General features: G+C 50.5%; 2 protein-coding genes across 7 annotated transcripts in view; both read left to right on the forward strand.

The window, feature by feature from the left end:
* The window catches only part of AK7 (adenylate kinase 7), a 60,588-nt gene extending 49,013 nt beyond the window's left edge, over positions 1–11,575 (forward strand). For both annotated transcript variants that reach the window (XM_028507605.2, XM_036013809.1), the window contains 4 exons: positions 4,767–4,964; positions 7,833–8,053; positions 10,324–10,482; positions 11,174–11,575. In XM_028507605.2, the coding sequence (XP_028363406.1) occupies positions 4,767–4,964; positions 7,833–8,053; positions 10,324–10,482; positions 11,174–11,212 (617 nt within the window). In that variant the 3' untranslated portion in view covers positions 11,213–11,575. The remainder of the gene's footprint in view (positions 1–4,766; positions 4,965–7,832; positions 8,054–10,323; positions 10,483–11,173) is intronic.
* An 8,975-nt stretch (positions 11,576–20,550) lies between these two features.
* The window catches only part of PAPOLA (poly(A) polymerase alpha), a 60,563-nt gene continuing 57,159 nt past the window's right edge, over positions 20,551–23,954 (forward strand). For 3 of the 5 annotated variants that reach the window (XM_028508332.2, XM_028508333.2, XM_036013834.1), the window contains exon 1: positions 20,552–20,777. In XM_028508332.2, the coding sequence (XP_028364133.1) occupies positions 20,704–20,777 (74 nt within the window). In that variant the 5' untranslated portion in view covers positions 20,552–20,703. Of the gene's footprint in view, positions 20,778–23,954 lie in introns of all 5 variants that reach the window. The other 2 variants (XM_036013818.1, XM_036013828.1) reach the window with 2 other exon arrangements.

The raw sequence follows: 23,954 nt of genomic DNA on the forward strand, positions 1-23,954 counted from the left end.
TAGGTTCCTGTTAAAGGTGAGATCATATGGTCTTTGTCTTTCACCGCCTGGCTTGTTTCGCTTAGCATAATGCTTTCCAGCTCCATCCACGCTGTTGCAAAGGGTAGGAGCTCCTTCTCTCTTTCTGCTGCATAGAATTCCATTGTGTAAATGCACCATAGTTTTTTTTTATCTTAACTCTGGCGATGGATCAGGGACCAGCACTCAGCCCTCAGGAGCAGGGAGCGCGCTGGTCATGTGGCAGATGTATCTCCTGCTCTAAGGAGGACAAGAGAGGACAGGGCTTTCTGCTTGTGCATACAGTTCTCAGTTCTTTTTTAAAGATTTTCTTCCTTTATTTTTAAAGAGAAGGGAAGGGAAGGAGAAAGGGAGGGAAACAACAATGCGCAAGAGATACACTGATTGGTTACCTCTCACATGTCCCCAGCTGGGGACCCGGCCTACCACCCAGGCATGTGCCCTGACTGGGAATCGAACCAGCGACCCTTTGGTTCACAGGTTGGCGCTCAATCCACTGAGCCACACTAGCCAAGGTGCACAGATAGTTTTTTAAGTAAGTTTAACTCAAAATAACCAATATACCATGGTGGGAGATCTTGGGGTATCCTGCCCTGGGCCCAGACACCTGTAACTCAGAAGGACATGCTCACTTGTGTCCAAGTCCCCAAGGAAGCCGGCTCACAGCCGTCGCCCTCTCCTCCTCTTGGTCCAGGCCAGCTTACAAGGAAGCGCAGGGGAGCGCAGAGACCCCCAGCAGGCAGCCATCCTCAGGGATGGAGGGCTGTGGCAGGAACTCGGAAGGGGTGGGTTATCGCCAATTTCCCACTCATGGAGGTCTTCCTCCCAGAAAGTTAAAAAAGAAAGTTGATTGCTCTCAATAACCAGGTCTAGCCAGTTAACGAGAGTTTATCACTCCTGGGCAACGTGCATTCACTGCAAACTCTGTCGTAAAGCCTCGCGTCCTCACTGAGGCGTAAACAGAGACCATTCGGCTCAGCTGGCCACCCGTCTAACACCGGGCAGCACCGGATACAGCAGCCCCGGGCGCCTTCCCCCAGGCCTGCAGGGCGGAAGTGACGCCCATGTTTACCGTTCCAGAAGCCAGAGCCCAGGGACTCAGCCAAGTCCACTTCACTGGGGCACGGCCGGGCCTACGCTCCGACCCAGCTGTCCTCACCCCGCTGCCTCCAAACCCCAGAGGTAATGGAAGCCCCCCATAAGGCGAGGAAAGAGAAACAGCGGTAAAATGACAAAGGACTCTGAATCGTGACCCGCTGGGCTGCCCTCTCTTTGTTGGACACGGTCCGAACACGTTCTGAGATGTTATCTCTTTGAAATGTTTAGTGTGTTTTTGGTAAATGACTCTCTTCCCAGAAATCACTGTTGTATGCTGATCTCCCTAAAAGCAGTTAGAGCACCGTCTCATTTGCAACCCGCAGGATCTTAATGTATGGGGGTGACTGAGGAAACACACCAGAGGCTGATGCCGTTGGAGGAAGAATTTATGATGTTTCCCCGGGGCAGGGGCGTGCAGGGCGGCAGGAGGGAGTGCCAGGCTGGGGCAGGGGCAAATCGAGAGCTCGGCCTTTCCTGGGGTTTCCGTAGGACAGGCACGGCAGGACAGAGTAAACAGCTTCTCTAGAGGACTGCATGGTTTGCATAATTCCAGAGGGCTTGGGTCTCTCGTGGCCTGGTACCGAGCGGTGGGTGGTTTCCAGCGAGGGGAAGGCTGGCCTGGTGTGCATCAGTGCATATAGCGAGGGGGGTGTTGGCCTGCACACGGGAGGCTTGCTGCCAGTTACGTTGTTGACTGTCTTCAGAAGCCTGGGAGGGGCAGCTGCCCCCCAGGTCAGGAAGGTCCACCCCCCAAGATGTCAAAGCATCTTAAGATACGGAAAGTAACAGGATTAATACGAGCACCCACGCTTGATGTGAGTGGTGACACAGTGGAATCTGTGGTCACCTAGTCCGGGGAAAATCATTGTATTCACCTCTGCTGTCAGCGTATGTCCGTTGTGATTCTGTTCAGATCTCCTGGTTGAAAGAGGCAATTTAAAGTTACACCTATCTGATGAATAGGGAAACATTTGTTAAAACTTAGGTTTTCACACGATTCCAGATAGCCAAATACAGTGGCGGCTTTGTTTTGTACGATCTTACCAAGCAGAGATCCACTGCTTGCTATCCACAGTCCGCCAGCACAAGAAGAGCAGACATTCTGAATAATTATCTCAAGGTACTGCAAAATCCTGAAGTGCCCCCCAAATCATAAGAGAGAAAGGACTTTTAAAAATATACCACTTAGTAGGAAATATATATCATCATATTAAAATTCTTTGAAAACTGGAAGTGAAATATGTCAGTCATTACTCACAATTGGATCAACTGGAATCTTCCATCTCCTAATCGCTGGAAAAAAAATACAATGTTGTATTTTGAAATTCATAGATTAGTAACAGAACTTTAAAATTCTTTAAGAATTTATTTTTAGAGACAGAGATAAACATCAATTTCTTGTTCCACTTATTTATGCATTCATTGGTTGATTCTTTTTAAAATTATATTGTATTGATTATGCTGTTACAGTTGTCCTGATTTTTCCCCCTTTGCCCCCCTCCACCCAGCACCCCCCACTCCCTCAGACAATGCCCCCACCATTGTTCATGTCCATGGGTCATGCGTGTAAGTTATTTGGCTGCTCCATTTCCTATACTGTACTGTACGTCCCCATGGCTATTCTGTAACCACCTATTTGTACTTCCTGACCCCCTCACCTCTTCGTCCATCTCCCCACACCCGCCTCCATTCTGGCAACCATCAAAATGTTCTCTGTATCCGTGATTCTGTCTCTGCCCTTCTTGTTTGCCTACTTTGTTTTTTAGATTCAATTGTTGATAGATAGGTATTTTCTTACAGATTTTATTTATTTATTTTTAGAGAGGGAAGGGAGGGAGACAGAGAGAGAGAGAAACATTAATGTGTGGTTGCTAGGGGCCATGGCCTGCAACCCAGGCATGTGCCCTGACTAGGAATCGAACCTGAGACACTTTGGTTCGCAGCCTGCGCTCAATCCACTGAGCTACGCCAGCCAGGGCTTAGATATGTATTTTTTGCCATTCTATTGTTCATAGTTTTGACCTTCTTTTTCTTAAGTAAGTCCCTTCAACATTTTATATAATAATGGTTTGGCGATGATGAGCTCCTTTAGTTTCTTCTTGTCTGCAAAGCTCTTTATCTGCCCTTCAATTCTAAATGAAAGCTTTGCCGGGTAGAGCAATCTTGGCCATAGGTCCCTGCTTTTCATGACTTTGATACTTCTTGCCTCTAAGGTTTCTTTTGAGAAATCAGCTGACAGTCTTACGGGGACTCCCCTGTAGATGACGAACTGCTTTTCTCTTGCTGCTTTTGAGATACTCTCTTTATCTTTAACCTTTGGCATTTTAATTACGCTGTGTCCTGCAGTGGGCCTCTTTGGGTCCATCTGTTTGGGACTCTCTGAGCTTCCTGGAGTTTCACAAACTTTGAGAAACTTTGTGTTCACTGGTGACACACGAAGCGGACCATGTTCACAGGTCTTCCATGTGCCCCGTGGGCACGCCCTGCTCTGGGCTCTGCACTGAACACGGTTTTCAAAAAGATCTTGATTTTTAGAGAGGGGGGAAGGGAGGAAGAAAGAGAGGGAGAGAAACATCGATCAATTGCCTCACATGCCTCCAGCCATGGACCTGGCCTGCAATCCAGGCACATGCCCTGACCACGGGTCAAACCAGCGACCTTTCAGTGTGTGGGATGACGCCTGACCCACTGAGCCACGCCAGTCAGGGCAACACTTACTTTTCTTGCTCATTCAAGAAAGCATATTAGCATGCAATGAAGTGAGAATGGCATTACTATGTGGCAAAGCAATACAACTGGGCAATAAAAATCCAATCTTTCCCAGGCTTTCTGGGGTAGCTAGCTGTTTATAATGTCCATGGCTGCTGGTCGGGGTGCCAGGGTATTCTGGACCTGCTGAGGACACCAGAGAATAGTAACTTGTGCCTAGAAAGTTAATTTCACCGACCTGCACTTCAACCATTCATTCACTCACTCAAACATCCGCTGAGCCCATACTAGACGCTGCAGAAGCAGCCGCTTCCGCAGTTTAAAAGAAGATCACAGGCGGGTGAAATGACGCTGTCATTGACATGGCCCGTGGGTCAAAACTTAGCGAGGCGCTGGCCGTGTTGCATGGGGACATAGATGTTTCGTGGCCAGTGGCATAAAGTGAGGAAAGTGCTGGATCCACGGAAAAGTAAACTCTCCAGGGGGTCCCCGATTTTATATTAGTTTGGCAAATCAGCCATTAAAGCATATTGCTCACAGCCACCGATCTCTTCGGCAGTTGACTGGGAAGCTGATGAGAGACACCACAGGGTTATTAAAGATGTGCTATTTGCAATTTCTGCTGCTTCTGTTGGAAGGAAGGAAGGGAGGGAGGGAGGGAGGGAAGGAAGGGAAGGAAAAATGGGAGGGAGGAAAAAAAATAATAATAAACCCTATGAACACCAACTGGCAGGGCCTCAGGGGGCAGTCTCTGAAAAGCCCCCTGATTTGCATGCTCTCACCCTCCACCTTGTCAGGCCATTTGCAGCTGCTTGGGGTCTTGCTCTCTGGGCCCCAGTCCCGGCTGCCAAGCAGATGTCTTCCTGTCCACCGGCACCTGCGGATTATGTCACCTGCAGCGTGGTCACCGGGTTAACTGAGGAGCTCCTCCTTCTCCCCAGAGTTCGTGTGCGCGCTGGACGCCCCGGATGACTTCCTCAAGCTCCGGGTGATGAACCTTCCCGAGAGCTTTGTGGCGGGCACGCACTACAGCCAGGACCGGTTCCTCCGGGCCCTGACCAACTACCGGGACATCAATACTGAAGACGAGACGGTCCTCAACTATTTTGACGAAGTGGAAATCCACCCGATACATATCGGTATGAAATGAACTAAAAAGTCATGTGAGAGTGGAGAGCCACCACCAAATGTCAGGACCCCCCCCTCCCCCGCCAACCCCAGAGCAAGTCTCTGGCTGGGCTGGGGGGAGGGTGGAAGCATTGGAGAGTCGCAGGGTATACGGGGCGCTTCCCCTGGGGAGTCGTCCTTGAGAATTTGGAGGTGGGGTGTTATTGTTACATGGAAACGTATGGGTGTATTATGAAGTGGAAGGCCAACGTTTTAAAGGGCATCTCAAAGCAATGTGTTTGCTGCCAGCTGCTTTGGGCCATGCCCCTGTCTTCCTTGGGGACAGTGTTCCATCACGGTAGCATCGTGGACACTATGTGCTCTTCACAGAGCCCTACCTGGCCTTTAGATCAGCCAGCTGACCCCCCGTCCCTCCCATGGCTGCTCAGAAAAGCAAATAGTTCCTCACTGTGTTTCTCCATGTTTCCTCTAAACACTTTCCTCTGAGCTTAGCTCACAGCAGGCACCCAGGAAACATGATCTCTCGTCACTGTCACCATCACCACTGACTCCAAGTCCCAGCTGCCATAGCTGTCTCCACTCCCCTTGGCGTGGTGAGACCCCGAACTTCCTTTCTGGTTTTCTGGGCACTTGACACTTCCTCCTCCATTGGCGAGAAAGCCTTACTGCCAGCTTAGTGGCCAGGCCGACCCCTCGGGCCTCCCGAGGCCTCTCTTAGCCCCCAAGAGCCAGAAGGGGCAGCATTTAGACTGTGGAGTATCGGGAGGCTTAGAGCTGAGGTCAACAGGACAGCAGATTCCAGTTCTGGTTCTGCCTCAGTTTCCCCACCTGTGGAACAGGAGAATAATCCCTGGCTTGGGGTGTGTTCCAGGTGGCGGAGATAACAGACAGGATGTTTCGGGCACATTGAAGGGATTTCAGCAAGTGGTCATTTGGTTTTCACTGCCAACACTGAGGCATAAAATGGCCTACTAAGAAATAAAAGATAGCACAGTTCGTGAATCCTTCTCTGTTTCGCACCTTTGGAAGGGTTCGGGTTTGGCCCTCCTCTGGCTGCGTCTGTGCATGCTGCATGCATTTTACATAGTTTATAAGTAAAGCAAAGGATCTGATGCCTACTCCTCTGGAAAGCCCTTTACCCTCTTTAACGAGGGAACTAAGAAAAAACGGTGAACACATTTCACAAAAACAGTACTTGCCATCCTTTCAGTGAAAGCCCAGCAAGGACTTACGGAAAGACCGGGAGAGCCCCAGGGAGGAGGGCTGAGAGGCGCGGAGACGACGGGAGGAGGGATGGAGTGGCCACTGTGTTCCCGGCCCCTTCTGTGCCCAAAACTCCAGGCTGGCGACAGAAACTCCATGCTGGCGATGGGGAGATAATGAAAGCCAAGGGGAGCAAGAGATCATAAGGACGGGTGTGGGGGAGGGGGTCAAGGTCAGGTACGCAGCCTGGCTTCAGGGGGGTCTGAAGCTGCCTGGAATGATGCTGGCGCCCGCATCCTCTCTCTGCGTCTCTGAATTCTGCTGCTCTCTCACGTCCCTTGCCTCTCTCGCTCTTCGGACCAGAATCTCTCTTGCTGTCCTCCCCGTTGACATGGTGGCCGGGGGCTACTCTGTGACCCGGAGTTTCCATGTTACACGGGAGCCATGCCTGGGGCTGCGCGTGACTTTCGGCCCCAATCCCACACTCCAGAAGGGCGAGTCGGAGGCCCCGTGGTGGCCCCGTGGTCGGGTGCCCCTCTCTGCCCACTCCAAAGCTCCCCGACCGGGTCAGAGCAGAGGTGTCGCTGGGGGCAGCGCTGTCCTGGGCAAGACCCTCCTCCAGAAGAGAGCGAACCTTTCCAAAAATGTTTCAGAGCCTTTCCAAGCACATCGCGGTTGTAATTGCTCTTCTAGAGGAACCAGGGGGAAATATTTAAATGTCAGCGTTCAAGCACCTGCAGATGTGAGTTTCGTTTCTTGTCTTTCTTTGGCTCGCTTCCGCCCACTGACGGATACACTGGCCCTGTTCCTCCCATCTCCCCATGTCAGAATCTGGCAGTGCCTTTGGTCTAGGTCAAGGTCAAACGCGGGGAGGGGAAAGGAGCATCACCCCGGCTGTGCACGGGGGCGGGGTGAGAGGTTACCGGGAGGGAGGGAGGGGGGTGGCGAGCATCGCAGTGCATCCACTGCACGGCCTCCCGTGCAGACGCCTTCCAGGAACACCCACGACAGTGGCGTGCAGTTGGCTCTTTAGTGACTGAGGGGGACTATGGTTCCCAACAAGCCTTTTCTTCTTTTTTTTTCTTGCCCCTGACATTAACATTAGTCATGCAGTCTGGAGTTTGGACTTATTCCTATTCAAGTAGGCCAACTGAAATGTTTAGTTTAGTGTGTTTGTTTGTTTTTTTTAAATAAATTTTAAAAATGTCCCGGAATAACTGATTCTCAGAAACAAAACAAAAGAAACCAGGAAATCACCCGGTCTGGCCTCCAACAAGGGTAGGACTTCCTTCTGTGGAAACCCCCATTTGAAGTGTTCCAGTCTTTGCTTGAATGCTTCCAGGACGGACAACTCACTCCTTTTGAGGAAGTCCATTCCCCCTCATCCATCCACTTACGTCAACAGTGACTGTCAGAAACGCAGTGACTGGAGCCCATTCCCCCCACCCCCAAACCCCATGTCTGCCAGACACCAGTCTGACATTGCCAGCGAGACAAGAAACTCTGAACTGTGCTGGCAGCTGGAAAAGGAAGCCCCGGTGCGGCACCTTACATAACTCGTCATCCCAGGTTCACAGTGATCGACAGTTTCCCGGGTGCGGTCTCAGGACGCGCAGCAGGGGCGGGCCCCGAATGTGCGTTGTGTTGATGGCCTTCCTCTCTCCTGGCACCGACAGATGTAGGAAAACTGGAAGACGCTGAGAACAGACTCATTATCAAACGGCTCATCAAAGAGATCGGGGAGCCTCGAAATTACGGTCTAACCGAGGAAGAAAAGGCAGAAGAGGAGCGGAGGGTTGCTGAGGAAGCCCTAGCCAAGGAGGCGGCGGCGAAGGCAGCCCACGAGCGCAAGGAAGCCAAGGAGAGGGCGGAGAAGATCGCCCGGTGGGAGGAATGGGTGAGTGCGCGCACGTGCGGGGGCTTGAGCGCGCCTGTGCACCCCGCCCCCCCACAAAGCCATTTAGGCCAGTTACACTTCCCATCCCACGAACGCTGTCACGGAAACACCCCCGAACACGTTTTGTTTGTCAGTTTGTTTAGTAATTTGTACCATTTTAAAAACGATGCCCGCAATCATTTGCTTAGTATAAGTAACTGCAACCACTAGCCATTGCCGGCGGTACGGGCGACACGCAGCTCTGTAGAGGGGAACGTTTCGCTGCATGTCCACCTGAACGAGGGCGGTCAGCCTCATCCCCCCGCCCCCGTCCCCCAGGTCACCGCCCACGGCAGCTCTCAGAGACACGCGGCTCCCCACTCACTTCTCACCGGAGCCATCCAGGGGCTGTGCCCCCCCCAACTCCGCCCCACCATCTGCATGCAGCCTCCTCCCACGCAGCCTCTAAAACACAGGTGCCCTGCAGCCGCTCTCTGCTTAGCCTCTTCACACGCTGTCCACTGTGGGGGACAGCCGTCCGAATCCCTTCTCGTGGCCCCCAAGGTCCTCGGGCACCTGCCACTCCTGTGGCTTCCCAGTGCATCTGAATATGCGCCATCTGCGTGACTAACTTCCTTTTTTTTTGAGTTTTTACTAGAAATCATCTTTTTAATGAGGCCTTTCCTGGATATCAGCTGTATGTAAAATTGCAATCCCTGCCTCTCCCCAAAACATGTCATATCCCCTTTTACACTTTTTCATTTCCCTCTTTGTGCTTATTCTACCTAGTGTTTGGAGGGAGGGAGGGAGGGAGGGAGGTTGTCTTCATGCATACACCTCAGGGTCCTCAGCATAAACTTCTAGGTGTGCTGGGTCAAACTCTGCCCACCTGGTTTAATTTTTGATCTCTGTTCCCGAGCCACCCTTCAGCAAGGGTGAACACGTTGCTGACCGGAGTGTTTCCCCACGCCTCCTCCAACACCGCTTTTTCCTGTGCCCACACATGCTACTCCGATAAAGAAAAGCCGATCTTGTGGTTTTATTCGTTTCTCTGATCACAAGTTTAATGAGTTTTCCTCCGCTCGTGAGGAATTTACACCACCTCTTATGCACGTTTTCTCTGCCCATGCCCGAGCTGTGTATTTTTTTTTTCTTATCCTTTTGCAAGAACAGCTCCTGACAAGGTAGCACAAGAAAAACAGGAATAGCCCCAGGAGACAACAGCCTCCCACATTGTCCAAACCCAGCTCCACTCTCCGTGTGACTCCCTGGCCCAGTTTCTCCATCTGCTAGTTATTATCTGGGAAATTAAGACGATTATAGCACCGACTCATGGAGGGGCCGTGGTGATTAAAGAGTTAATACGTGTACAGACATGCAGGCAGTGCCGGGCCAATGGCGTGAGTTCCCACAATATCTTAGCTGTTTATAATTTGTTGCAAATAGTTTTTCTCATCTCTTGGTTTAACATCATTTATGGTGTTTCTTCTGGTCCTAAGAACATTTCTGTTTCTATGTAGTCAAGTCTATCTGTCTCTTCCCATTTTAATTTTTGGGTTTGCTATCTTGCTGGGAAAGACTTCTTTTCAAAAAAAAAAAAAGAAGAAAGAAAAGAAAATCAGGACGCTTTAACTTGCAAGCAACAAAAAGGCAAATTTAAAATGGCTTAGAAATCAAGAAAACGGGTGGGTTCGCATAACAGAAAGTCCAGAGGGCGGGCCTTCATCCGAGGCTAGAGATGGTGGCTCGGGTGATATCACCAAGGACCTGGGCCCCTCTCTCTACTGCACCCCTGTGTCAGCGCCATCCTGGGGCTCTTCCTCAAGTGTTCATGGGTGGGAGGGGGGCTGGCCTGGTGGGCTTCAGTCCCACCTAAACCACTAGGCTGAGAAGGAAGATTTCTCGAAAGAAGTGTGGAATTATTTTTCCCAAGGAAGGGCAGCTGCATGCTGAGCAAGGGGTAACACATGGCCGCCAGACCCACACCTCAGACCTTCTGTGAGCACGTCTGTGATTTTCCTTTTCCCTCCCTCCCTTCTGTTCCTTCCTTCATCTAGGCAGCTAGAAATTATTTCTGTCTAAGAAGTGAGGTAGGAGTCCAGTCCATTATTTTCTAAACGACTAGCTCATTGTTACACATATCCTCTGCCGGTTGGAAATGCCACCTTTATAATAACAACGTGGCGAACATTTATAGCACCGTCTGGTTCCGAGGCCTTGTGGGCTGAGCCGTGTGAAGGTGTTCTCCTTTTTCTGACTGCTCGCCCCGCCCCCGGACGCTCTCCTTGCAGAACAAACGACTGGAGGAAGTGAAAAAGGAAGAGAGAGAGCTGCTGCAGGCGCAGTCCGCCCCCCTGAGAAACTATCTGATGACCTACGTCATGCCCACGCTCATGCAGGGCCTCAGCGAGTGCTGCAAGGTCAGGCCGGAGGACCCTGTTGATTTTCTGGTGAGAGATTTGTTTTGTTTTTAGTATCAGTTTGAAAATAAAATGTACCTGAATCTGCATGGGAAGCCAGTTGACACAGAGAAATGGTGTGTCTGGTAAAGTAGCTTCTGATACCTTCACCGTTTACAATAAGATCAAAAACTTCCTATTGAATTTCTTGGGGTGTCATTGGTTAGTAGAATCATATAGGTTTCAGGTGTACAGCTCTATAACACATCATCTCTACGCCGTACTGTGTGTTCACCACCCAAAGCCAAGTCTCCTTCCATCACCATTGACCTCCCCGTTTACCCTCTCCTGCCTCCCCCTCCCTCCTTCCCCTCTGGTCATCACCATATGCTACGAGGGTGGGTTTTGTTTTGTTTTTTTACTATTCCTTCATCTTTATTCATGTAGCACCCCAACGCCCTTCCCTCTAACAGCCATCACTCACTCTGTTCTCTGAATCTATGGTCTATTTCTATTTTGTTTATTTTGCTCATTAGGTTCCATATATAAGTAAAATCATGTGGTACTTGTCTTTCTCTGACGAGCTTATTTCCCTTAGCTATTTTTATTACTCATTTGAAAGTAAGATTTATGTACTTTTATTTTTAATTGTAAACATTAGTAGTACACATATATGACTCATAAATATCTTGCAATACCTACTGATTGTTGACTTGCCTTTTTTTCTTTCTTTCACTTCCAGGCAGAGTATCTCTTCAGAAACAATCCTGCAACACAGTGAAGCTGGAGAAACCTTGTGCCATAACCCTCCACGGAGCTAGAGATGACTTTGACACTGTAATGTGAAAAACTGCATTAAAACCTGCTTTCCCAGTTTTCAGAAAAATTTTTTTATTGCAAGCAAATATTTTATTAAGTGAGATTATTATCAAAAGCTGCGTGGTGATGAGTGACTGCGTCATTAAAACTATATTGGGAAGGTAAACTTGGTGAGGCGTCTGTGGCACAGCTTGTGGGATGAGCCTTGATTTGATATTTCATTCTTAGTGTAAATCATCTGCATGCTAATATTTCCAGTAATTTACAGTGTGGAGAAAGTCAGACTACATATTATTTGAACATGTGGGCTAATGAATTTGCACAATTTTTCATGGCCCAGATACCAGTGTGGGGGGCTCTGCCCACAGGACACCCCGCAGCCACCATGGATGAGAATAAGTCTACCAAGACATGATCTGCTTGGGGAGGAAAGGTGGGCGATCTCTCAAAGGAGAAGGGCCAAGAGCCTGTTCCTCAAAGGGCTTTTATTGGGTTCATTTGCACAGGAATACAGGTAAAGCTCATTAATCATTGCCAGGAAGTAAGGATCAAACAATAGATAACAAAGAGCTCTGAGGGCCTATTGAGTCAGGATCAGATAGCTAAAGAGCAGTAAAACCTTGAGGAACAAATTTACTTCTTGCTTGGACCCTTATCATTTCATTGAGAGCATTCTAAACAAAGCAGGTTTCACAGGATTTTACGTACTCTTTCTTAGGCCTGATTGCCCAGGGAACCCGCCCTTTCCCGCACAGGGCTGCACCACCCTCTATCATTGTTTCAGGCTTAGGTGGAGCAAGGGAAGTAAGGCAGCCAGGAGATTAGGAGATTTCTCAAAGAGGGAATGAGGACTCAGGCTTTGTTAAAGCTGAGGGGCGAGGGTCCATCACCCCCTTTTGCTGTAGCCCCCAAAGTCCTTCACTGGGGGCCTCCCACATGATTGTGCCTGTCTTAGATCATTCCCCCCTTTGGGGAATCTTACCCATCATTGGCTAACCAACCAAGCATTGGGGGCTAGTTATGGATGAAGTAAAAGGAGCAGAAGCGGCACTCCTGCCAGGGACATAAGCTTTTGTCTCCTTAGTGGCTTACAGTCCAAGGTTGCTCCCTCAGCCGTAGCCTTGGCAGGGGTTACAGCTTCTGAAACCAGGCAGGGCAGTTCCCAACACCAGAGGTATTAGAGATGGAAATAAATTAGGACTGTTTATGCTTTGTTGAGTCACAGTGAATCAGATGTGATTGGTTTCCACAAGGCTGCTTTTTGAGTTCAGGGTCAGGACCCCAAGCAATATGTCAGAAAGCAGTGGAGACCTCTTCGTGGAAAAATTCATGTAACAGCATGAAGAATTCTAGTATTTGTGATACTTAGAAAATTGTTGAATATTTTTAGCAAACTAACTGTACAGTGTAGGCGTAAGCAATCAATCCTGATGGTCTCTTCCAGCTCTAAAAGCCCGATAATTCCCAGGGCTTTTGGAATGAGAAATTTGTTTAGGTCTGTTTTAATGGTGTATCTGTATGATCCCTTTGGATAATGTTAGGTGCATATACTGTGCTATTTTTTTTTTTTGTGCGCTGGCTGGGGAGGGCACTACTTTTTTATTGTGGTAAAACACAACATAAAATTCACCATCATAACCATGTGAGATGGATAATTCCGTGGCACTAAGCACGCTCATGGTGCTGTACGTGCACCACTGTCCAGCTCCAGAACATTCTATTGCCCTACATGGAAACCCTCATTAAGCAATCACTCCCTGTTGTCCCCTCTCCACCAGCTCCTAGCAACCAGTGACCTGCTTTCTGTCTCTGTGAGTTTCTCTATTCTGGACATTTTCAATAAACAGAATCATCCGATACGTGGCCTTTTGTGTCTGGCTTCTTTCACTCAGCATGTTTTCAAGGGTCATCCAAGTCATAGCATGTGTCAGTACTCCATTCTTTTTTTGTGGCTGAGTAATATTCCGTCATGTGGGGAGACCACATTTGGTTGAATCATTCGTTGATGGACATTTGGGTTGTTTCCACCTTTAAATAATAGTGAATGCAGCTGCTATGAACATCTGAGGTCAAGTTCTTGCTTGAACACCTGGCATCAATTCTTCTGGGTAGATCGCTAGGAATGGAACTGCTCTCACATGGTAACGGCACGTTTAACTTATTGAGGAACTGCCATTCTGTTCTTCCACAGTGGCCGCATCATTTTACATTTCCAGCAGCCGTGCGAGAGGATTCTAATTTCTACGCATCCCTGCCAACACCTGTAATTCGTGTGTGTGTGCGTGTGTATTTAAGGGTAATGAAGCGTGTATCACATTGTGACTAAGCATCCTTCCACGTGCTTGCTGGCTACTCACACATCTTCTCCGGAGAACTGTACAGTCAAGTCCTTTGCTCACTCTTTATATGGGTTGTTGATCTCTTGTTATTGAATTAAAAGAATTCTTATATATTCTAAATATAAGACACTTATCAGATATATGACTTGCAAATATTTCCTCCCATTTAGTGGCTTGTCTTATATTTTTTGATGGTCCCCTTTAAGATACAAAAGTTTTTACTTTTTTAAAAATATTTATTTTTAGAGGGGGGGAGAAAGAGAGGGAGAGAAACATTGATGTGTGAGAGAAACATTGACTGGTTGCCTCTTTCACACCGCTAGGGGGGACCCAGCCCACTACCCAGGTATGTGCCCTGACTGGGAATTGAACCGGCAACCTTTTGGTCTGCAGGTTGGTGCTCAATCCACTGAACCACACCTGCCAGGACACAAGTTTTTAATTTTGATGGCATCCAACTTACCCTTATTCTTTTTCCTTTTCTTTCACTCGTCTATTTCTGACCCTTATATTTTCATAAAAAATACTAAGTAAATAAAAAGAACACAGTTTCAGCAGTTCGAAGTCATTAGTCTTTATAATACCCACCTCTTCATGTCTTCCTGATGGTTACATTCCATGACACTGCTTCTTACTTCACTGAGCAAACCCGAGCCGTCAGAAGAGACTCTGCCCGCCTCTCCCCCTCCAGCCTCATGTCCTGGCCCAGGACACAACCTTCGCCTACCTGGATTGCTGCTGTCACCTTGCCTGCTCCTTTCAGTGACAACTCTCCACATACCAGCAGGGACATCCTGTTGAAGCAGAAACCAGGCCTGCGCGAAGCCCTCCGCCACCTTCTCCGCCCAGACTGAAAGGCCACGCCCTGACCTGGGTTTGGGAGGCCCGATGCAGCCTGTCTGTCCAGGAGCTCACTGTCCGCCTCTCTCGCTTCAAGCCTTGTTGCCAAGTACAGTCTGTTGGGGGGTCTTCGCCTGGGCTGCTTGGCGCACTCTCACTTTATCCACGCTCAGCGCAGACAGCCCCTCCTCAGAGGCCTCCCCACGTCGTCCTCCCCTTGACACCCCACCGTTTCTTTCCTCTGCTCACCTGGTCCTCACTTTGTCTGCCTACCGTCTCTTGTCTCTATCCCCCACCTAAAGGGAAGCTCCATGAGGGTTAGGGTTTTGTTTCACTTCTGTGGATCTCTAGGGACTAAAAATGTACATAGCGCACAGTAGAAGTATAATAAGTTAGTGAATAAAAGCTATTTAGCTGAATTTTTTTGCACAGCTGTTTTTTATAACTAATTTCAATGTTCAGTCATTCTTTAGTCCACATGGCTGTGATGGGACACTTAAGTAACTCTGAGGGTGGCCAAGAGACTTCCCTAGTGCCACTTCGGTAGAAGAGGGTATGGGGGGGGGGGGGGCGGTAAATGGTGATGGAAGGAGGCTCGACTTAGGGGGCCGTGAGCATACAAGACACACAGATGGCGTATTATAGAGTTGTACACCTGAAGCCTATGTGAATTATTAACCAAGGTCAGCCCAATACATTCAATTAAAAATTTTTAAATTAATCAGAATGTGATACAAATTCTGCGTTTAGTATATTTGGATGTGGCACCACCGTGGGTGTTACACAAAGTCAGTCTGGTGGATAGGCCGGGCCAGCTCTGAGACGGGCCCCCATGATCTCCATCCACAGGTGTCTGCACCTCTGAGTAACCTCCTCTCTGAGTGTGGGTGGGGCCTGTGATTGTTTCAATCTGAGAGAACTCGGCAACACTTAGATGTGAGACCACGGATGATGTCGCAAGGCTCTGTCTTCTCCACCAAAGAAAGAAGCTTTGATGAGCATGTTGCTGGGTCAGAGAGGCCCCCTTGGCCAGGAGCTCGGAGGGCACTTAGCAAACAGCCAGCAGGACACTGACACCTTCAACCTAACAGTTTTCAGGAACTGAGTCCGCCAGCAGACAGGGATGGAAGTGACTCCTTCCACAGGGGTCTGTAGACAAGACCCCAGCCCTAATGCCATGAAGGCAGCCTTGTTGAGAGACCCTGAAGCAGAAGGCCCAACTAAGCTACGTCTGAATTCCTGACCCACCGAAACCGTTTGATAAAGCCTGTGTTGTTTTAAGCAGCTTAAAGCTGGTGGCCATTACTCCACAGCAATAACTAATCTAATGATTAATAGGCATTATTACTTCCCAGGAGCTGACAATCTGTGCGGATCACTGTTAGGGACTGAATGTTTGCATGTCCCCAAATTTGTATGTGTAAGCTCTACTGCCCACCCCCCCACACACACCCTTGTGATTGTTTGGAGACAAAGCTTCCAGGGAATTAAGGTTAAGTGAGGTCACAAGGGTGGGTCCGGATCCAGCAGGATGTCTCCCTTGCACAGGAGCAAACATGCAAGTGCTTTCACTTTGTCTCTGCCTGGCAAGGACGCGGTGACACGCGGCCGTCCACAAGTCAGGGAGAGCCCTTATCAGAAAGCAGCTGTGTTGGCGCTGGGATCTCAGACTTCTCAGCCTCTGGAAGTGAGAGAAATAAATGCCTGGGGTTTAAGCCACTCATTCTGTGGTACTTTGTTATGGCAGCTCATGCTGAGATAATTACAACTGTTTTTTGTTTGTTTGTTTTAGCCAGATTAACTGCAGAATTGAAATGATTGAATTGAAATGCCCGGGCCAGTCCAAGTTGTCTTTGACCAATCAGTCACAACGTAATTCTTTCTGTGCCAGTCTGTGCCAACTGCTCTTCTGTGCTTTGGGCTTAACACGAGTATTAAACAGTATAATCTGAGTCCCTACCTTCATGGAGCTTATATTTTAGTGAAGATGACAGAATAATTTAAAAAATTACCAAGGAAGTTCTGGTTATGCAATAAGGACTATAATGCAAATAAACAAAGTTTGGATGAGTGGTCTGGGAAGGCATCGGTGAGCTTTGATGGACTGAGGAGGAGGCAACCACTGAACTAGGCAGTGCTGCAGAGGGAGACAAGGGTGGAGGCTCAAGGGAGCTTTGCGTGTCAAGAAGAGGCCAGGAGGGTTGCAGCACAGCTGGGAAAGGGGGAGTCTGGGATGAGGCTGGAGAGAAAAGCCCGATTACGCACGGCATTACTGAAGCCATGAAACTGGGGTTGCGTACCGGGGTGAGAACATCTCCAGCATGTTCTGAAAATTAGCTACTGCATGGACAACGTACGGGAGAAAAGCAGGAGTGGAAGTAGCCTACGACAATGGTCTGAGAGAAGACGGTGGCTTAAAAGGGGACGGTGGCTGTGGAGACAGAGAGAAGGGGGTAGATTTCCAATGGATCTGCGAGGTGGAATCAATGGGACTTGATCACAGGTTGACTATGGTTACTGAGGGAAAGGAAGAAATCAAGGATACCGATTTGCTGTAGAAACCAGCAGACACAGCGGTTTGGGCTGGTTCTATCCAGCATGCTGTTGTGGTTCTTTCTTGCATGCAAATGGTAGATGACACATTCTTTAAAACATAAACTAACAAACACCTAAAAGGGGAATGAGAATCTAATGAAAAGACAGCTTGAGAGTACAGCACTCATTTGATGGAAGTGCTTATGCTATTTTTACTTAGTGACTCATAAATCTGGTTTCTGATGAAACTTCTTTAAAAGTATGTACCATTAATAGTCCAATGAATCAGTGTACTTTATTTTTGGGATAGAACCCTACATTGCACACAGTATCTGCAATTATCATCCCCTAAGCAACACTGAAACACAATCCAGGTAGTCCCCACAATGGGAAGAAGTTTTGTGCTCAGACACATTTGTGTGCATCATTTTTTTATTCGAATGCACTGTGGCCCTAAGAGAACCAGTTTCAGAATTCTTCCCACTGTGTATGACGTCGTTGTGTGGACTGCGCAATCTGAAGGCTACGTAACTCCAGCTGAAAGCACCGCCCCACTCTGAGCGGCTGGCAGAAACGGCTGGGGTGGGGCAAGGGCCGGCTGCAGGGCAGTCAGTGGCAGTGGAGACCGGCGGCAGCTGCAGGGAGTGGGCAGGGGCTCAGAGGACAAGCAAGGTGGGGCTCACAGCACGGAGAGCGTCTCAGTCAATACACTGGTAGTTGGCTTTAGCTCTCCTTCCCCTTTCCGTGGCTCAAGTTTTACCCTTAACTGGGTCCTACACGTTAGGGCTGTGCAAACGCCTCGCTCTTACTCAGGTGTGACATTTTCGTTGCCTAAGACTGGGTGTATGTAAGTCCCTTCCAGAACCTGATTCCATTGACACCTGAGTCTTGCTTGCAGAGGTTAGGACCTCCATCTCCAGCCCCTGAAGTGTGTTTTCAGCGGCCTGACACACGTTTCCGAAGGTCTCACAGGCGCTGCCAAACCCAGCCGTATCAAGCTCACCCGAGCACCCAGTTATCTTCCTGTCTTATTTCAGTCACCGGGCGCCCGTTCACCCTGACACCCTCCCTAGAACCTTCGTGATCCTTTTTACCTTCCATGGCATCGCCGCCCCCAGCCAGGATTAACTCCACCGCCGACATCTTTCGCAATCGGCTTCCTTCTCTACTTCGAGCTTCACCATCTCTTACCCGACCTATCCTCCAACTCCAACGTCTCCCCCAGGGCAAACGCATTCCCTGCCCTTTGAGCAATCTTTCAGAAAATACCTCATTCCGTTTCGAAACTTCCAGTGACTCCCCCATCCACAAAAAGGTAGAATCCAAAGCCCCCAGCACAGCCTCGGCTCCAAGGCCAGCACCCGGGGGGGGGGGGGGGCCGGTCTGGCTCCCGGGATTCTCACGCCGCTTCACTTCATTCGTGGTTCCCAGTCACAACACCCTGCAGCTCCCACCTCTGTTGCGGGTTTACTACCGGCCCCGGCCCCCAGGAATTCGAGGTCTGGTGCATCCCAGTTCTCCACCGCGTTTCTCACAGGGGACAGGGGCCCGGCCTGGCACCTTTCGCTCCGCGTTTTCGTTTGTTCGTTTCTCCCTCAACCTGATACGCTTCTCGAACCTTCAAGTTTTCTCGACAGGATGTCTTCTCCCTCCTCCGCCCCTTCCTTCTCCCTTCTTCTTTTTTAAAGTTCTTCTCTCTTGCCCACGGGCTCTCCTCCTGTCCACATCCTGAATCCTCCTTTTTCTGCCAGGGCATTTCTCAAGTCGCCTTCTGTGTGAAATCTGCCTTGGCTCCACCTGCAAATACAGTTCCTTTCAGCGGTCTTCGGCCAGCGACCCGGCACCGAGCACGCCCCGGGCCCTGAGCGAACCCCAGCTGCGGGAGGCTGGAACGGAGACGCTGCGGGGCTACCGCGGACCCCCGTCCGCCCCCTCTTCAGGTCGCGCCGCCAGGGAGCTGGCAGCCGTGGGCGAGCTGGGGAAGGCCCCAGTCTTGCCTTCACCGAGTGCACCATCAGCGCCTATCGGTGCAGCAAGTTCAAGAGCGCCGGCTTAACGCTTTATCGTTCTCTCTGGATCCCATATTTTCCATCTTCTGAGGACAGGCCCACTGCCGGGGTCCTTAACCAAGGCCACCCCCGGGTCAGAAGGGTAAGCAGGGAGCACAAGCACTGAGAACCAAGGTCAAGTCTGTCTCCAGAGAGTGCTGTTCCACGGAAACGGCGGTCACAGAGACAATTTAAAAATTTCTAGGAGCCACACTTGAACGTGTAAAAAGAAACAGGTGGAAGTAACTTTCGTGGTGTCCCCTCTAGTGCCACGTATCCGAGTGACACCACAGGTCATCGGCGAGGCACCGGGGAAACCCGCGCGCGTGCGTTTTGCAGGGACAGCCCTTCTCACCGGGGGACCGGCCCCGGGGTGCGCGCGCCGAGGGCTGCCCCGCCGGGCCGGGCCGCGCCGGCTTGGACCCTGCGCTTTCCCCGCCGACCCACAGTCCTCGAGCGCTCGTCCCACCGGATGTTCGGGGGGCGGGAAGGGGGAAGCCCTCCGTCAAACTTCCGGAGTGCATTTACGGAATCTAGAACGTCACCGGCCCCGTTCGACCCCTTCCCGCCCCCGCCTTCCATCCACGCGCGCGATGCTTTACCCCGCGTTCCAATTCGACGCCGGGAGCCTCGGGGCCGAGCCCGCTTCGGGCACCGCGTCCCCGCCTTCCGCCGGGGGCGTGGGCGTGGGCTCGCGGGCCCCACCCGGGGAGAGACGAGGGCCGGGAAACGCCGCCTCCGGGAAACGGCGGCCGCAGCAGCAGCAGCGCCCGCCCAAGTGCCCGGGGGTTACCGCCGCCCAGGTTTCCATACGTTGTCCGAGTGTGAAATGAACTCGGGTTTGCCACTGCCCCATCCCGAGAGGTTACTCATTCAACACACACTTGTCGAGCCCCTGAGCACAAGCCCTCGGGGAGCCAACCGCCGAAAGGCGCCGTCGCGGGGGAGGGTGCGCCTCGGGCACCTCCGCGCCCTCCGCACCAGCTCTGCTGAGCACCCCGCCGGCACGGCCACGTCCGACGGGAAGGGGTTTAGTCCCGCTTTGCAGGGCTGCGCGAAGCGGCTCAGTAGTAACCTGTTGCACCCCAAGGCCCCGACCCCACGTGGCCGCCTTCTGAGTCCCGCTCTCGGGCGGCACACCGGACACGCGTGGGTGCCTCGGTTCCTCCCCAGCGCCTCCACAGGCGCCATTCGAGGGGAGGCGCAGCCGCCGCGACCTCAGGCGACACGAACCGCGGGACCTCACAATGCGCCGGAAGCCGCTCCGCGCGGTCCCGGGGCCTCCCTGGGTCCTTCCTCGAGCCGTCTGGGCCGCGTCGCCCCCGTCTCGGACGGGAGCGTCCCCGCGCGACCGACGCCCCGCTACGGGAGCTCCCCGCACCATTCCCGTGTCACTCACGGTACCCCTAGGAAAAACGTGACGGGTTTGGAGCGGAAATTGCTCGACCGCCGGCCCCCTCCCGAACTACCTTTCCCGTGAGGCTTCGCGGCGCCGGGCAGCCTCTGCGCAGGCGCGCGCACGGCGTGCGTGGCGGCGTCAGCAGTTCTAGAACGTTGCTGTGGTAGCGCTCGGGCGCCATGTTAGGACGAAGGGGAAGGAGGAGAAGCGCTTAAAGCGGCGGGAGCGGGTGCGGGAGTGGGGTTGGACCCAGGGCTGCGGCAGGCCCCCCTCCCTCCCGCCTCAGTGGATCATGCCCAGGGCGGCAGCGGCGGCGGTTGCGGGGGGAAGTGACTGGGCGGTGCCGGCGCAGGAAACGATGCCGTTGTAAGTAATTTGTATTCTGTTTTCTTCCGCACGCCGACGGGGCCTTGGGGGCGTCGGGGGAGGAGGAGGGGGTGGTGCACGAGCGGGGCCCTCGCCCCAGGGGGGCGGCCGGCGGGACTGGGGCTCTTCCTGTTTCCTCATCCACTCGCTGCCGCACTTCCCCTGGTGCTCGGTTCCCACTTCCCCCACCTCTTCCTGGCTTCTGCGGCCGTCGGTCCGGGGGCCTTCCCCTTCCGGAAGAGCCGGAGAAACCTCCAGCCCCATCTCTGCCCCTTCCCCGCTCCGGCCGAAAACCCCGGACTGCATCCGGCGGCGGTGGGGAAGGGAGGCCCTGCTGCTCGCGGGGTCTGCACGTGGGGTGCGGGCTCGCCCGCCGCGCCTCCCCGGCGCATTTCGCGGCTCCAGTTCCCGGTCTGCCTGCGCTGCGTTCCTGTCTTCCCGTTCCCGAGATGCCCAAATCGTGCGCCAGTGTTAACCCGCGTCCACGTTGGAGGTGGCCTGAGCACTAGTTGAAAAGCACCGTTTTGGGCGTTGAGCCTGGCTATTTGAACCCTTCCTCCACCCAGTCGTTCCACCACCAGGAAAGGGGCACTTGCCAGGGGCCTCCGAAATGCGCCAGGTTCTGGCCTGCTCGCCCTGTTTTGTTTTGATGGAGCGGGATTGCGAGCAGCTTCCTCCTCCTCCACCTCGTAGTGTTGCTTCTGTGTTTTTCTGCTTGTAGACGTAAAGCCAGTCCATATGTGCATTCTAATCTCACTAGGCCTACATTTTATCCCCCCCCCGTCCCCCGCTTATAGAGAGTTTTCAGTGGAAGTTCTCCCTTTCTCATTGAAAGAATGAGATGTAATTTTAGAAATCGTTGCTGGGGTAGAAAGATTACAGCGTGTGTTCTGCGTTTACACAGCAGTGTTGAGGCCTAAATAGTGAGACTGCATTTCTTTCATTTTTGAAGATTTCAGAGTAAGAGTTCCCCTTTGAGACGAGGGACCGAGTTTTCTTGGTAGCCCCAAAACGAAGCATGTAATTGACATTCGAAGTTTTACTTCAATTCAAAAGAAAGGTTTTTTGATTTCTAGACACCTATTGTAGCACACCAGGTTTGTTTTTTTTTTTTTTTAAGATAGTTTCTTTTTTGCATCTATTACCGATTGTAGTTTTCTGGTTTTCTTTATACAAGGTGTGCAAAAGTAGATTTATAGTTGTGAGTACACAGAACAGCTTATTCTTGAATATTACTTGTTACTTATTGCATTTTCCATATGTGCATCTGTAAACCTACTTTTGCCCCACCCTGTGTGTGAGTATCCGTGTGTGTGTGTGTGTGTGTGTGTCTGCCTTTACAGGTGAGGCTCTAACTTTGCCACAGGCTTTAAGGACATCTATTGCATTTTTACGATATTTTTAAAAAATTTCATACTCCTTCTCATCCATTCCAGTCATTTTAGGAGGCTTATCAACATATGTCTGTAATGAGAATATTTATTAGTTTTAATTAAATATGCAGACCTAAGAACTTAGAATCTACAAGATCCCCATTGTCTCATCCTGTCATGGAAAGTTAAAAAGAGGCACCAGGAGAACCGAGTCTGAGCAAGATTTCTGTGGTCTTTTTCAGTTCAGCAGCAATTAAAAATAAACCTAAATGTTTTCAGTGATGCCATGTGACTTCTTTGTGTTAGCTGACATTTTATTGCTTCCTTTGAAAAGGGGGCCTCTCTTTCTGATAATCATGTCGGTATTAAAAATGGATCATGATAGAAATGTATCCCTTACAAAGCTTTAATGAGGAAACAAGTAATAATTTGTCTTAATTTTTGGAAATTAAAATTCCTTGATACCTACTTTTTCCTAGTTTTCTTTGAGGAGGGAGGTATGTATTTCCTTTGAAAACGTAGGCGCTTCAAATTCTTGGACAGTGTTTCCAATGTATAGGATGGGAACAGAGTCAAGACAGCACACTTACACGCGGGCATGGCCTTTCCAGTGTGTTTCTGAAATGTGGACAATGGGGTCCGTTTTTCATTATAGCTCTCCCTCTCAATTTTAGCCCTAAGTGTGTAGCAGAAAGGCCAAAGCTTGCCTAGTTTCATAGACCTTTTTCCTCATCAGTTTGCTTTGTTTTTCATGTTCTGGGGTCACGCTGACATTAACTTTGTTTCTTTGGTGTTTTGAGTTGTGATTTTCTGGTTTATATTTAACTTCACTTTCATTTTTGGTATGCCAGTCCTGTCCAATTTGGGCAGGTGGGTAGGGTTGAAACGTAGGCCATAGGTGAGTTGTTAGAATGGACCAGATGGACCAAATAAAAATAGATTATTGAAGTTGAGATCATTATAAAACATTGTGAACAAGTGTCCATATTTGCCTAAAAGTCATGTAATTGCATATACAGTTTTGAAAGACTCATGATTTAAGAGCCATGGTGATGAAAGCTTCCAACAATTTTGACAGTAGTGAGATTCATTAATAGAGTTTTCACATGGTATGATTGCTGTTTTGGGCTGTATAATTCTTTTCATGGGGCGGTCCTGCATATTGTAGAATGTTTAACAGCATCCTTGACTTCCGGTAGATTTCAGAAGCAGCCCAACCCCCCCAGTAGTGATGACCAAAAAAGATACTGCAGAATGTGTTCTGGGGCACAATCTTTGTGTGAAGAACCAGTGCATCAGTACAGAGTATAGTGCCCCTACGGAAGCCTTCCTCAGGTTTCTGCCCTGCTGTGTGTGGGTCAGGTCGTTATTTGTGTCAGTTTAGTTTTGGCTGTCAGACTTGAAGGTGAGTAACCAGTTTCAGGGACCTGGCATTTCATGTCACATTCATAGACTGTTGTGGAAGTTACCCGAAGAGATATTTAGCAAGACTGGGGGGAGACAAGAGCTTTTCTCCCAAGTATCTGTGGGCTGTCGCAAAATAAAGAGGAATTGAAGTGCTTTCATGTAGCCATCACAGGTACGTTTGTGATCTCTTGGTGGATAATACTGTGTGGAGCAGTGGTCCACAGATGTCCTCTGTGGACACCTGCGGGGGGGGGGGGCAGGGAAGCCTGAGACCCTTTCAGGGAGTGCGCAAACCCAGACTGTTTCCTAGCAGTGCCCGGACGATAGGTGTTCTGCTCTGCTGACACTGGCACCAGCAGGGCAGTGCCCATGGCTTCGAGAGAATCAAGGCAGAGGC

This window comes from Phyllostomus discolor, chromosome 1 (assembly GCF_004126475.2).
Source record: "Phyllostomus discolor isolate MPI-MPIP mPhyDis1 chromosome 1, mPhyDis1.pri.v3, whole genome shotgun sequence".
NCBI classification, from domain to species: Eukaryota; Metazoa; Chordata; class Mammalia; order Chiroptera; family Phyllostomidae; genus Phyllostomus; species Phyllostomus discolor.